This window comes from Mus pahari, chromosome 14 (genome assembly GCF_900095145.1).
Source record: "Mus pahari chromosome 14, PAHARI_EIJ_v1.1, whole genome shotgun sequence".
NCBI classification, from domain to species: domain Eukaryota; kingdom Metazoa; phylum Chordata; class Mammalia; order Rodentia; family Muridae; genus Mus; species Mus pahari.
This window is the reverse complement of record NC_034603.1, coordinates 65,385,611-65,398,863: the sequence shown is the minus strand read 5'-3', so window position 1 is coordinate 65,398,863 and position 13,253 is coordinate 65,385,611. Positions and strand designations below refer to the sequence as shown.

The 13,253-nt window shown below is 50.9% G+C and overlaps 1 protein-coding gene across 1 annotated transcript in view; it reads left to right on the top strand.

Annotated features, from left to right (window-relative positions):
- The window catches only part of Plxdc1 (plexin domain containing 1), a 55,640-nt gene that overhangs the window by 2,917 nt on the left and 39,470 nt on the right, over positions 1–13,253 (top strand). Inside the window, exon 2 of the mRNA XM_021212842.1 lies at positions 4,752–4,933. Coding sequence (XP_021068501.1) covers positions 4,752–4,933 — 182 coding nt within the window. The remainder of the gene's footprint in view (positions 1–4,751; positions 4,934–13,253) is intronic.

Sequence of the window (13,253 nt, the reverse complement as noted above, 5' to 3'; positions counted from 1 at the left end):
TCTCTCTCTCTCTCTCTCTCTCTCTCTCTCTCTCTCTCTCTCTCTCTTTCCCAAGACAGGTTTCTCTGTGTAGCCCTGGCTGTCCTAGAACTCACTTTGTAGACCAGGCTGGCCTCGAACTCAGAAATCCGCTTTCCTCTGTCTCCCGAGCTCTGGGATTAAAGGTGTGCACTACCATGCCCCGCTTGTGTCCCTCTTTCTTGTGCACACTTTTAATCTCCAAGGTGAGGGGCAGGGTCTCACCAGGAGGGGCTTTATACCAGGAGGTAGGATTTGTTAAGTTTAGGACAACCTTGTGTGACCTTGTATGAAGCAAAGACCAGGACGTGGAGGCACAGTGTCATATAGCCCAGGCTGGCTTTGAACTCACTTGTAACTGAGGATGACCTTGACTTACTGATCTTCCCGCCTCCATTCGACAGTACTGGGTAATGGGATTCCAGGCATAACGCCATTATGTCATGTTAATAGAGCCCTGGAGAATTGAACCCAGAGCTTTGAGCATGCTAGGTGACATGCGAGGTGAGCACTCTACCAACTGAGCTACAACCCCCCCCCCCCCCCCAGCGAGCGCTGCGGAGGGAGGTTGGTCTTGCTGACTGCTTTGTGTAGTTGGTTTGCTGAAGGTTCAACCTAGCAACTGATAGAACTGTTCTCACCTCATCTTGTCTGTCAGAGACGGAGGCTTCCGGAGGGTCTGTAAATTGTGGCATTCTGGTTCAAGGTTGGGACTCCAGCTTGGTGGCAAACCCTTGTTCTGTCAGTGCTGTGATAGAACAGTGAGGGTCTCCAGCGGGGCTGTGCCCGAGGGAGGGTCTCAGTCCTAGAGGCTGGGTGCTGGGTTTTCCCCTCCTCCCACCCCCTCCACTCACTGGTGCCTCCTGAACACTGGTCCTTGCAGTACCCAGAATTCTAGATGCCGAGGTGACCAAGAGCATGACAGTCCAGGAGGCCGGCTTGGGTGGTGCCCCTGGCGTCTGGGTGAGGGGGAGAGAAGTGTCAGGGAAACTCTTTGAAGCAATGGCATCTTGTCAGATTTGAAGGATGAATAAAAACTCATGGAGAAGAGGGTTATTTAGGAGCACGGCGTTCTTGGCTGAGAAGACATTGTGAATCTGTGGTGGCTGGATCACAGTCCTAGAGGGCCAGGAGGGATGGGAGAGGAAGAGAAAGCAGAGCCTGGCCATAAGCGCCCTCAGATCAGCTGCAGAAGTGCAGTGAGAGGGACGCAGGAGTGATGGATCATATGGGTCTTGTATGCGGCTTTGCTCTAGCTTGAGTGTGTGGTGGGTAACTGGCTCTAGGGCATGCAAGGTGGAAGGTGAAATGGATAACCAGAGAAAGCATCAGTAGCCAGAACAATATGGCGGCAGTATGGTTAGCTTGAGTTGGGTCAGGCCCCGGGGTGGTGCAACCCAGCTCCTCCTCAGCCCTGCTCACACTGCAGTAGGGCTGTGCCAGATCAGGGGATGGGAGCAGGATCCTTGTACTCCTCTATACACAGCCCTGGCTGACCCAAAACTAGCTCTGTAGGCCAAGCTGGCCTTGAACTCACAGAGCTCTGCCTACCTCTGCCTCCTGAGTGCTGAGTTTAAGGGAGTGCTGCTACGCTTGGCCGTACTGCACTGCGCTCTATGGTTCTACCAGACTGAAGCCGGCCGGCCTGAGTTCCAGTCCTGCCGTGGAATGAGTGGGTGAGCCAGAAGCAGGTTGTTAGTCTTGTTTTATAAAACGGATCTAAAGCTAGTGCCCATCTCTTGGGGTTGATTGGCATGGGGATGAAAGACTAGTGCCCACTGAGAGTGGCTTTGTCTCCTGGATCCACTGCTGTCACACCATGCCATTAGATGGTATAGCCCTGAGTGACGGTTTAGTCTCTGTTCTTGAGGCCAAGGATGGAATGGGAACAGGGAGGCAGAATCAGCGCCAAGGGCGCCCAGGGGTGCCCAGGCATGCCCTCCATGTAAATCTGTTAGGCTGTGACTTCCATTAGGCTTCAAGGCTGTGTGCCCAGACATCTATGTGGTCCTGCGCCTATGTGACCAACCAGCTGCACTGGCTCCTGGCACAAACTAAGAGGTGACATCTTGCTCATCCAACTAGAAGCACAGACATGCTGAAGCTGGAGAGGCACTTCTGGGGATTCCTAGTTCTGAGCCTCCTCCGCTCTTACTCCGTCATCACGCATAGAACTCAGACCCCTACTCCCAGATGGTTGGGATGCCTCAATGGTTTTTACTCAGTACCGGAATTAGCCCTGTTATTGGTGTGATTGCTACACAGAGAAGCTGCAGCTTCAAGAGGAAAGACTGCCAGGTCCTAGCTTAGGGGTGGTGGGCTGGAACGGGGAGCCCGGATGCTTTTCACTGCCATCCTGTGGGCCTCCTCCCTCCCTATCCAACATCCCTCTCCAAGGTCAGTCCAAGTCCGTGGTACTTCCTGCCTGTCCTCCACTTGGCCTGCCTGTGTGGCTTTCCAGTCCTAGCTCCTGCCCTGCCCTTGGGGGTATTTGCAGAAGGACTTGGGGAGAAGGCCACCCAACTCACTACAAACAGACCTGCCACAAACAGCTGTGGCCTTGCTGAGGAGGCCGCCGGGGCAGCTTGTGTGGGGCTGAGTGGTCGACAGCTGCCACCCAGTGCTGGGCTTTCAGTCATTCGGTAGATAGCTCGGGGAAGAGGTCAGAGCTGCCCCTCTGCCCATATACTCCAGGAGCATCTGGTTATGATTAGGGGCAGAGACGTGAGAGGGGCCCGGCAAGAGTCCAGCAGGCATCTGCAGCCAAGAATGACTTAATTGGATAAAATGTCTAATGACAAATCAGAACCCTGCAGCAGCATCCTGGCTGGGCCTCAGGCCTGGTCCAGCCAAGCCCTGTTTCAATCTCTGTCCTTGCTGCTACCAGAGAGCTATCCCCTAGTGTCGTGTCCTCAATTAAGCAGTGATTGAGCGCTTACTGTTTGCCAGGCATTCTGAGGAGAGAGAGAGAGGCCTGAGGAGCACAGGTCTCCCTGGGAGAGGGCACAAAGTGGCCTCAGGGAGGGGGGCTTGGGCAGGGAGACCCACTAGAAGAGTTTTGGTGAGCAAGGCTGGTGGTATCAGAGGTGACGAGGAGAGGAGTATCTGACCTAGGACCCAAAGTTGATGAAGGTCACAGGCAGGGTGGTCTGTGCCTTTCATATATCCAGGGCAGGAGTGACAATTAGAATGTCACTCCTTTGGGAATAGGAATTTGGCCACAGCCTTGAGAACCCATCTCTCTGAACTGAAGAAGGATGCTTTTCAGGATCATTTAGAATTAGTTTATCGGCCCCAAGAGAGCTGTATGCTTGGGAGACCTGCCTCTGTGCGGCCACTTGCCAGTCCTGTGCTCATGACAGACATTACTAATCGATTGTGACAATCGCTGCTGCTACACACAGATGAGGCTTTGGGATTCCTGTCTAGAGTGCTTCTGGCTGCCGCTAATTAATGGGAGATGGCATTTGAGATGAAAACCTCTGTGCTGTCCTAGCTGGCTTCTGGGTCCCTGGTTACACAAGGAAAGTGATTTGCCTAAGGTCAAAGCTTGAAATAGTGATGGCGCTAAAACTCTGCCCTTCAGCGGGACAAGGGGGCCGGGTGTGACAACACACACCTTTAACCCTAACACCTTAAGGGCAGATACAGGCAGATCTCTGCGATTTAAGAGCAGCCTCATTTACATAGCAAGTTCCAAGCCAGCCAGGACTAATTATTGAAATCCAGTTTCAAAACAAGCAAACCAAATCAAGCTAGGGAGGGAGAACAATTTGTTTCCAAGAAGTTTCTGTTAAAATCCAGGACTCTCAGCTGTCAGAGCCAGTGGGGGAGGGAAGGAGAGTGGGGTGTAACTGGGTCTACTAGGTAGAGAGAAGAGATGCCGCTACGTAGTTTCCAGAACAAAGATCCAGGCCAACAAGCCAACAGGTTTAAAATGGGCCAAAGGCTTAAACAGTTTTCCAAAGAAAAATGAACAGTCGCTAGCATACGAAACAGTGTGTCAGTAGAGAAATGCAAGTCAAAACCAACTGCAAGCATGTAGCACTTTCTGTCCATTGATTAGAATGGCTACTACCAAGGCCTTGGAAAAGAACCTAACTCGATGAGTCCATTAAGAGCTAGGAAGCCTCAGGCACCGCTAAGAATAAAAACTGTCCGGGCGTGGTGTCTCAGTGGACGAAGGTACTAGCTGGGATTCCAGAAGACCTGCTCCGAGTCTCAGCAAAAGGTGCTACAGCAGGGAACACCATTCAGTCTGCAGAAAGAACACGGCTGAACCCTGATGACAATGTGCTAAGTGAAACAAACCAACCACAACAAGAGATAGAGTGTATGCTTTCCCTTGTATGAGATGTACGGAGTATTCAAAAGACGAAGAGATAGAAAGTAGGACATTGTCTTGTCGGGCATGCAGGTCAGTGGTAGAGCCTGGCACATGGGAAGCTCTGAGTTCCAACCCCAGTGCCTTTAACCCCTGAACCTGATTCTGGTTTGCCAGACATACATCGTCCACTGTGGGCGGTCGAGTGGCTTTAGTATTGCGTGTGCATGTTTCTGAGCATGATATGAGACGTGTGGCTCTCAGTCTATGTTGTGAAGCTGCTGTCCTGGTTATCGAGTATCCCCAGAACTAATGATGGTGTAGTGTTGAGGCTTCTGCAGAAGGCAGACCCCTTCTCAAATCCTTCCTCAGGACCACCACCACTCAAGTGTTCTGTCCCTCCTCCCAGGTCACAATGAAGGTCAAGGTTCTGCGTGGACTGCCAAGAGGACCAGTCCAGGCTGGAGCCGGAGACCCCGAGAGAGCCCCGCCGAGCAGGTGTTGAAGCCAGGCAAGATTCAGCTAAGCCAGGACCTGGGTGGGGACTCCCTGGCCATCGACACACTTCCGGACAACAGGACTCGGGTGGTGGTGAGTGCAGAGGGAGAGGGGAGCCGGAGCCTGCCTCCGTGTCAGATGTGGGAGCGTGGAATGGATAGGATCCCAGAGAAGAGGAGACAAGCCAGCTCCAGGCTGGATCGTAGGATCAAAGCATCTCAGAGTCGTAGGCTGCCGGCCTCTGCCAGGAGAGATGACATAATTTGCTCCAGGAGATACAGTGCTGGCTCTGAACTCCGCCCTGCCTTAGAGAAGAGAAAGCTGAAGGTGGTATAATTACCCCGAAGCTGCCAGGGTACCTTTCTGCCTCTTTAGACTCTGGGGCCCTAAAGGTTAAGGACAGAGGCATCCTGAGGTGGTTGGAGTGGAGGAGAAACCAGTCCACGTGTCACTGAGGTACAAGGTCCTGAACCTGGGGGCAGGAAGCTCTCTGGGGGGAGGTGACTCTGGAAGCTAAAGGGCCTCTGCAGCCTGAGAGAGTTGGAGGCACTGTGCACCTGAGGCTGAGGAATTTTGCATATCATGTCCACAGGCCCATGGTTAGCCACTTCCGGAGGCTTGTGTCTGGGATGAGTGTGAGCGAATGCTGAGTGTGTGGTGGGGAGGGAAGGGAAAGGTGCAGGCTCAGGATGCACAAAAGCTACAGAACAGAAAACAGAAGCAGCAATGAGAGGGTGAACTTCCTTCGCTGCATCCATTTCTTTTTGTTTGTTTGTTTTGAGACAGGGTTTCTCTGTATAGCCCTGGCTGTCCTGGAACTCACTCTGTAGACCAGGCTGGCCTCGAACTCAGAAATCTGCCTGCCTCTGCCTCCCGAGTACTGGGATTAAAGGCGTGCACCACCACGCCCAGCGCGGCATCCATTTCTTTTTTTCCACAGAACTTTCAGAAGCGTTCAATCATCAGGCTATGTTATAGAGGTGGTGGGATATGGGCTGCCGGTGCCTGTGGTCCCAGCTGAGCACAAAACCAAGGAGAGAGGATGATGAGAGCTCTGGAGTCCAGGGTCAGCGTGGGCAGTATCCGCCCATGTTCTAGTACTGGACTAGCATAGACTTCTATAGTTCTGGAAGCATAGAAGAATAAACCCAGCCGTCCCAGGTTGCCCTCCCTACCCTCCTCAACCTTCACACAGCAGGGTACCTCTGCTTTGTTGTTTTCCAGTTATTCTGTCTCTTTAGCTCCTTTAATGAGTGAGCTTTGGTTAGTTGGTTTTGAGACAGGGTTTTCACAATACAGCTTTGACTGGCCTTGAACTCGCTATATAGACCAAGCTGTTCTTGAACTTAAAGAGATCCATTTGATCAGGCTGCCTCCTAAGTGCTAGGCCTAAAGGTATGGGCCACGAGACCCAGCACTGGACGGGCTTTGGACATTATCTGCTTCTTGTCTGTGGTGATAGAGGACTCGGCTTTGATGCTTTCCCAAGAACTTTCTTCTCCACCTTTCTTTCTCAACTCATGCACCATCACGTGATCCAAGTGGGGTAATGTCTTGTTCCTTACATTATTATTATTTTTTTAAATTTATTTACTTACATCTGTGTTGGTACAGGGGAGCATGTACTGTGTAGCACGTGTGTGGAGGTCAGAGGACAACTCTCAGAAGTCAGTTCTCCCCTTCCACCGTGTGGGTCCCAGGGATCAAGCTCGGATCATCAGACCTTTTGGGAAACGTACTTAGTCACTGTCTCTCCACCTGTTTCTTGTTGGCTTTTTTCTGGGATCCTTGCTGTCTCCCTGGCCCTGCCTGCTCAGTTCTCTGTGCTAATCCCTTCTTATATGCCTCCCCTTAGCTTCAAGTGTAATTTTCAGTGTGGTCAAATTTGCCATCAGGGCACGGGGGCTGTAGTTCAGTTGGTAGGACACTTACTTAGCATTCATTAAGCCTGGGTTTGATCCCCAGGACTGCATAAACTGGGTGTGGTGGTGCATCCTTGTAATCTCAGCTCTCTAGAGAAACAAGTAGGAGGACCTGAGGTTCAAGGGCATCTTTGACCACATAGTAAGTACAAGGACAGCCTGGGCTACATAAGACCTTGCTGTCAATGTCCAATAACAAATAGAAACATATCGTGCCCTTCCATGGCGGACTGCTCCCCCAGCTCCACAGCTGCCAGCTTGTGCTTCCACCTCCTCTGTCTCTGGGGTGTTGGAGCCCTGGTCCCTCGACCCTGTGTCCTCCCTCTCCTGCTGGATTCTATGGCAGTTAAGTCGGCTGACAGAGGCTGCCTCTCAAGAAAGACTCTTCTAAGGATGTGCATGTCTGAAAATTCGTTTATTCTGCTCTCCCTTTTGATCGGTGGTTTCACTGGATGTAGACTTATAAATTAAAAAGGTAATTTTCCTTTCAAAGCTTGAAGGCATCTCACCGTTTTCTTCTAACGTCACCGCGAAGGGTTCTGCTGTAACCACGAGCGCAGTGTCTCACATCTATAATCCCAGCACTTGGGAGGCCGAGCAGGATCATGGCCAAGAACTCAAGGCCAGCCTGGTACCTAATGAGCCCCACATCTCAGCACATACATGCACCCCTGCTTCCCAATCCCTAAGAAATTTGGTGCAACATAGCGCCTAGGAGACTGAGGCAGGAGGATTGCTTGGCCTACACAGCAAGTTTTGTCTCAAAAAAAAAAAAAATGAAGTTTAATGTCACCTTTATTCTGACCTTGTCTCGTGTGTGTGTGTGGGGGGGGGCTGTGGGTGTAGGGGAAGAGGGGGTAGGGAAAGTGCCTACGTCTGGCCAGAGTTCTTGTGTTCAGTGTCTGTGTAAGTATATGGCACAAATGTGCAGGTGCCTCCGAAGCCGGCAGGGAGTGTCAGATCCCCTGGAACTGGAGTGAGAGGCAGGCAGGTGTAAATGGGTGACAGGTTAAGAACCCCACATGGTCCTCTGGAAGAACAGTATGTGTTCTTAACCTCTGAGCCATCTCTCCAGTCTCGCCAAGCAGGTTTATAATGGCAGCCAGACCTGGTCTAGTTACTCAGAAGATTGAGGTAGGAAATTCAAAGCCTAAGTGGGTTACAGTATAATTTCCCAGCTCGCACGGGCAGCTTAATGAAAGCTTGTCTCAAAACAGAACATAGCCAGGCAATGGTGGCACATGCCTTTAATCCCAGCACTTGGGAGGCAGAGGCAGGCAGATTTCTGAGTTCGAGGCCAGCCTGGTCTATAGAGTGAGTTACAAGACAACCAGAGCTACACAGAGAAACCCTGTCTCGAACTCCCCCCACCCATCCCCCCCTCCAAAAAAAAAAAAAAAAAAAACCCAGAAAATAAATAGGATAGTGTGGTGGTGCATGCTTTTGATCCCAACACTTGGAGGAAGAGGCAGGAGGATTACCACTAGTTCAAAGCCAGTTTGGACTACATAGTAAGTTGTAGATCTTGTCCCCAGTTTCCTGAAAATAAATAAATGTCAGGGTAACAGCCAGAATGCCAGGTTTTTGAAGCACCATTGTGGCAATTCTTGAGCATAAGACTTCTACCATCGGAGGCCTCATGACCCCCTTGACAGCCACACACCAAGAGGCCACACTGCAGCTGGGTGTGGTGACACACACCTTTAATCCATTACTTGAGAGGTAGAGGCAGGTGGATCTCTGAGTTCGAAGACAGTTTGGTCTACAGAGTGAGTTCCAGGACAGCCAGGGCTACACAGAGAAACTCTGTGTCTAATCAATCAATCAATCAATCAATCAAACAAACATACAAACAAAAAAGTAAACAATTAGTTAATTTTAAAAAAGAGGCCACACTACAGAACAAGGCCCTCTGGGAGAAGGAACTTCTGTGCAGTCGTTCCCAGCTCCGCCCAAGAGGTGAGATTGGAGGATGAAGCCTTACCATGAAGTCTATCTGGAAGGGACTTCAGATGCCACACCAGGAAAGAGTCTCCTGTCCTTAGTGGACTGGAGTGGCTGGCACCTGGACACAAATAAACCAGGGGTTCAAGGCTACAGTGGGTCCCTGACTCAAGCGCAGCCCCTGAGGGGAAGGCTCCTCCCTACCGTGGGCTGGGGTGAGTCAGGAGAGCTTCTGCCAAGGATGGAGGCGGGAAAGCAGCTGCTAATGGAAACCCATGACAGCTAGGGACCAGAGCCAGGCCTCTGCGACGCTTGCAGGCTGACACGTGGCTCCCTTTTCAGGTGGCTCTCTAGAAACAGGAGGGACCAGGAGACCATAGATGGGACAGTGAAGAGACGCGGATCCTGACCCCTAGCAACGTGGAGGGAGACTCAGGGTACTTCCTGTGCAGAGACTGCTCTAGATGTGGCTGTTTTCTGACAGCCACAGAGCTGTGATGAGCCTAACGAACACTCTCATTTTTGCCTCATGTCTCCTGGCACCCACACTGCAGGACGCGTACGTGTTTGTGTTGCTTGCCTTCCTCTGACGCTTTAGAGCCAGGCTGTCTGTCACTTGTGATCCCTGCCTGCCCCTGAAGAAAAAGGGGCTCACCACCCCCAGATCTCCAGTGGTGTTAGAGAGAAGACCCAATCCCAGGATGGACTCAGGGGCCTCTAAGGACCTCTGCTCTGTTGTCCTGGTGTTCACTCCACAGCGCCTTGTGTGAGGGACCGTCTGTGTCTCCCCATAGTCTGTGTCCATTTTACACTCAGTTCTGCCCCAAGCAACATTTAGCCAGGGCTGCTGATCGCCCGTCTTCGAGGCAAGGTCCCTCACTAAGCTTGGAGCTTGCCGTTGGGCTAGGCTAACAGGATCCAGCCATCTCTGCTTCTCAGCACTGATAGCCAGCATGCATGTCCGTGCCCCGATTTTACGTGGTTGGGGTGGGAGGACTTGAACTCAGATCCTCTTGCTTTTGTAGGAAGCACTCTTACCCACAGCACCTTCCCACACACACACACACACACACACACACACACACACACACACACACATACACGCTTGCTTGCTTGCTTGCAACCCATTGTATGGAAGATGAGGCAATGAGGTCACCATAGTGCAAACACAGAAGCCACAAATGGCCAGTAAAAAGACAATAGTAGGGTGCAGGGGTTCACACTTGGAATCCCAATCCTTGTGAGGCTGAGGCAGGAACATTCCTGGGAGCTGAAGGCCAGCCTAGGCATATACAGAGACTGTCTCAAAAACAAAATAAGATCATTATGAAGCTTTTTAAAGTGATGGTTAGGAACACTACATTTACCATTAAAGCCTGTTTTATTTAATTTGTCATTTCTTTAATTATTTTATGTATATAGTACACTGTAGCTGCCTTCAGACACACCAGAAGAGGGCATCAGATTCCATTACAGATGGTTGCTGGGAATTGAACTCAGGACCTCTGGAAGAGCAGACGATACTGCTGAGCCATCTCTCCAGCCCCTCTTTTGTCATTTCTTAGGAGCTGTCCACCTTGGTTTTGAGACAGGGTTTCTCTGTGTATCCTTGGCTGTCCTGGAACTTACTCTGTAGACCAGGCTGGCCTCGAACTCAAGAGATCCACCTGCCTCTGCCTTCGGAGTCTTGGGGTTAAAAGTGTGCACCACTGGGCTGGTGAGATGGCTCAGTGGGTAAGAGCACCCGACTGCTCTTCCAAAGGTTCTGAGTTCAAATCCCAGCAACCACATGGTGGCTCATAACCATCTGTAACAAGACCTGACGCCCTCTTCTGGAGTGTCTGAAGACAGCTATGTGTGTAATTACATATAATAAATAAAGGTTTTAAAAAAAAAAGTGTGCGCCACCATCACCCAGAGAGAAAGCACAGGGTGGTTTCACCTTCAATAGCTTGCTCTTGTGGTAGTCTAGCTAGTCATTCAAGAACTTCCATGAATCTCTGCTAAGGACTGCCCCATTCTGTAAGGTCCCATCAGTGTTACATTATACAGAGTTCCTTATCAAGTGCACAGCTGAGGTGAGAGGAAAATAGGAGATAATGTTAACTGAACCTTTCCTGAGTGCAGGTCTCTGCCCCATCCACCTCACTGGCAAGCATTTCTTTCTTTTGGTTACTGGTGTGTGTGTGTGTGTGTGTGTGTGTGTGTGTGTGTATGTGGGGTGTGTGGGGGTGTGCTCACGCGCGCATGTGCGCAAGCACACACATGCCATCACAAGTGTGCAAGGGTCACAAATGTGCTTTTGGGAACGGAATTCCTCCTTCCTCTATATGGTTCTTGGGAATAGAACGTCCATCTCTGGCTCAGTGCCTTTACCCACTGAGCCATCCGGCTAGCTCAGATCCAGAATGGACAGAGGAAGCCATCTGCCTCAGGTCACACATCTAATGAGTGGCAGAGTCCAAACAAGAAGGTCAGTTCTGTTTCATGCTTCACTGGCTAGGTCTCAGCCACCATCTCCTTAAGGATGGGCGATGTGTTGGCAAAACCTTTTTTTTTTTTTTTTTTTTTTTTAAATCTGCCTTTTAAAAAACCTTTCCAGCATAAGTAGCCAGAGTCAGTACCACTGAGGGTCTTGTGCAGATGCAGGCTCCGATTCTGCAGGTCTGGGGTTAACCCAGGGCGATGCACTCTCTTGCCTCCCCCACTTTCTTTCTTTTCTAGTTTATTTAAGAGTTTCCCTCTTCAGCTCTGGCTGTCCGCACTCTGTAGCTTACGCTGGCCTTGAGCTGGTGGCAACCTTCCTGCCTCAGCTTCCCAAGTACTAAGATTATACAGTAAGCCCTCCATATGTGGCTATTTATTTATTTATTTGGAGACAGGATCTCACAGTGTAGTCTTGGCCAGCATGAAACTTAATGTGTAGCCTAGACTCCCCTGAACTCACAGAAATCTATCTACCTCAGCCTCCTGAAACCCCGTCTGTCACAGAACTCACTCTGTAGACCAGGCTAGCCTCGAACTCAAAGATCTGCCTGCCTCTGCCTCCCAAGCATTAAAGGCGTGCGCCACCACGCCCAGCAGAGCTCTGCCCTTGTAGCAGTGCTTCTTAGTGACTTTGCTGCTGCTGTTCCGGGAGCGTTTTAAATAGCTGGGATCTAAAACACATTCTGGGTGTTTTTGTAACCCTCGCTGACAGGGGTGATTGGGAGACCCTTTGAGCAGCACTTCCCCAGTTGGCCCCAGCTGCCTAAATGCTGTTCTGACAAGCCTGGCCAGCTCCACTCTGCGGGTACCCCTGGTTGCTTGCCCAGCATGCTGTACAGCCAACTGGCTGGCAGGTGATGGGCTGATTGTGAGGGCTCAGCTGGGGTTTCTTTTCCAGAAACATCCTAGCTCAGCCAAGGTAAATACAGCCCTGAGCCACTGTCAGAGCATCAGAGCAAAGTGCCTGGGGGTGTGTGTGTGGGGGGGGGGATGAGTGCGTGAGCAATTTGAGAGAGAAGAGCCCTTGCCATGCAGACAATAGGATGGAGGGGGAAATGTCTGAGGAGATAGCCTTTGCTGTCAAAACATTTCATGGAAATGTCCAACAAAATCATGCAAGCACTCGCACTTACTGGACGCCTGCTGTGGGCACCAGCAGTGAGCTTTTTTACATTGGCATTACATTTACATTGTCCTGCTCAGTGGAGGCCTTGCAAGACTGAGGCATCCGGCATCGGCATCTGAGGCTGCTGAAGAAAGCACAGTAGCCACAGTAGCCACAGTAGATAGTTGCTTGGCACCAACTATCATCGTGGCTGGTTTTTGAACTTGGATCTGGCTGACACCTAAGGTCCACACACTTTATCCTGGAGCAGTCATTTTTCAAATGATGCCCCCCCCTTGGAACCCTAAGAATTCCTGGAGGCGTCCCACAGGCTGCTATGGGATGGAGGGTGCTGGAGAAGGTACCAGAATTTACAGAGTGGCTTCACTGTAATGTGACGTAGGTGCTGAGCTGCCAAGGGAGGAAAAGAAAAGTCTGAGCTCACCCCGTGGCCTGTGAACCAGGAAGGTTACAGATGAGGGTTTTGTGCATGTCGTGGCTACTGCCTCCTTCCTCACAATGACCAACTCTCTTTGTAAAGTCAAACCAATATTACCTCCAGTCCAAGCACCTAGGGACCGCCCTCCAGGGGACAAAGAGCAGGTTGTGTGCGGCGTGAGCTCCTTGCCCTTCGCATCCTGAGTAAGACACACTCAATACTGAATATCGAGCACTGTGTTAACTGGCCAGGGAGACCAACTAGGGCTTGCTTTCCTGCCCCCAGTCTCTGCCTCTGCCTCTGTCTCTGTCTCTGTCTCTCTCTCTCTTTCTTTTTATTAAATTCATTTACTTATTTTATGTGTATGAATACACTGTAGCTGTCTTCATGCACACCAGAAGAGGGAATCAGATCCTATTACAGATGGTTATGAGCCACCATGTGGTTGCTGGGATTTGAACTCTGGACCTTCGGAAGAGCAGTCGGGTGCTCTTACCCACTGAGCCATCTCACCAG